At 53.5% G+C, this 1757-nt stretch overlaps 1 protein-coding gene across 2 annotated transcripts in view; it reads left to right on the top strand.

Annotated features, from left to right (window-relative positions):
- The window catches only part of ARFGEF2 (ARF guanine nucleotide exchange factor 2), a gene marked incomplete at its 5' end in the record, with an annotated part of 31178 nt that overhangs the window by 27761 nt on the left and 1660 nt on the right, over positions 1–1757 (top strand). For both annotated transcript variants that reach the window (XM_072403258.1, XM_072403257.1), the window contains 4 exon segments: positions 73–212; positions 459–627; positions 703–841; positions 1190–1307. In XM_072403258.1, the coding sequence (XP_072259359.1) occupies positions 73–212; positions 459–627; positions 703–841; positions 1190–1307 (566 nt within the window).

Below are 1757 nucleotides of genomic sequence, written 5' to 3'. Positions count from 1 at the left end.
CCCTCCCCCCATGACCCCCAATGAGCGGGGCGTCTCCGTCATTCAGCAGCTGACTTCTCTCTCTCCACACAGGGCTGGCCGATCAGAAGCTCTTCGCCGGTCTCCTTATTAAATGTGTGGTGCAGTTGGAATTAATCCAGACCATTGATAACATCGTCTTCTTCCCAGCTACCAGCAAGAAAGAGGATGCTGAGCACCTGGCTGCGGCTCAGGTAAGGGATCCATCATTCCACATAAAACTTATGTCTGCCATTTACATCATTAGGGTCACACCAAGAGTGGCAATATCTCATTCTGGATCGGCACCGACCTTTAGGGGTCCCCAGCGAGCAAACACTGAACTCTGCATGGGGTCATATCTGACATCACATGACCAGAAAACACTCTGATTGGTTCCCAGTTGTTAGTGGGGAGATTGCGTTTGATAATTTATATATTTGGATATTTTGTGCATGCAGAGGGACGCCCTGGAGGAAGAGATTCACATCCAATCAGAAGATCAGGGAATGTACGCATTCATGTCCACACCTCATCTCTTCAAACTTCTGGACTGTCTGCAGGAGTCGCATTCCTTCGCCAAAGCGTTTAATTCCAACAATGAACAGAGGACGGCACTGTGGAGAGCAGGTAAAGCATGGGGCAGAATGGCATTGTGTGTGGCAGCACCCTATCCAGTAATCATGGAGGATCCTTGTTTTTTAGGCTTCAAGGGGAAATCTAAACCCAACCTGCTGAAGCAGGAGACCAGCAGCCTGGCGTGTTGTCTGCGGATCCTCTTCCGGATGTATACAGACCCCCAGCGCCAGGGATCCTGGGAAGAGATAGAACAACGACTCCTAAAGTAAGACTCTGATCTCATCCCCTGTCTGCAAGCCCCACTCTTTATATCACCTTGTGTACACACTGCATGCAGTTATTGTCTGTCAGTGATTGGCTGTACAGAGGGGCTGCACCATGGAGGAGGAAGGGAGGGATGCTGCTGCTTTGGTATATGATGATCCAGATAGGGGACCCCCCCTCCCCCCCCGGGTTCTCATGTGTGCAGCTTTATTCCCAGTATATAAAATGGAAAACAATTGCCCCTCCTTCTTTATTGCCCTGAAATCATTGTCTTGTCCTAGGGAAGCACCCCCCCCTGACATGTTGCCCCATGGGGGGTATCTAATAATCTTGGTGTCTCTCCTTGCAGTGTTTGTAGTGAAGCCCTCGCATATTTTATTACTGTGAATTCAGAAAGTCATCGCGAGGCCTGGACCAACCTCCTGCTGTTACTTCTCAGCAAGACCCTCCGAGTTACAGACCAGAAGGTGAGTGTGTGATGAGGGCGTGGTCTGGGGGTAAATAATGACCCCATTCACCCGGGGTCACCCCCATTATCCTCCAATAGTATCGTCCCCCCCCCCCTGATATTTATCTGCGCTGCCCATGAAACTCGTGCCGGTTCTGCCGTGTCCTTCATGTACCGCCTCGTTGCCGGTTCCCATGGTTCAACCCAGAAATATTTTGAAGCCGGGGGGGAAGAAGCTGTAGGCAGGTGGTGGCCCTGTGACCCAACTCCTCAGTAACCACCCAAAAACAGCCGGGTAAACACTGAAAAGTGGGCCAAAAGGGGCCAGGGAGAACACTTTTTCCCCCTCCCTCCCTGTGCCGGCCCCGCCCGTGTCCTCCCCGCGCCGGCCCCGCCCGTGTCCTCCCCGCGCCGGCCCCGCCCGTGTCGTCCCCGCGCCGGCCCCGCCCGTGTCGTCCCCGCGCCGGCC

Source organism: Pyxicephalus adspersus, chromosome 3 (assembly GCF_032062135.1).
Source record: "Pyxicephalus adspersus chromosome 3, UCB_Pads_2.0, whole genome shotgun sequence".
Classification (NCBI taxonomy): domain Eukaryota; kingdom Metazoa; phylum Chordata; class Amphibia; order Anura; family Pyxicephalidae; genus Pyxicephalus; species Pyxicephalus adspersus.
Note: the sequence above shows the minus strand (reverse complement) of the source record. Positions and strands in the feature narration are given on the sequence as shown.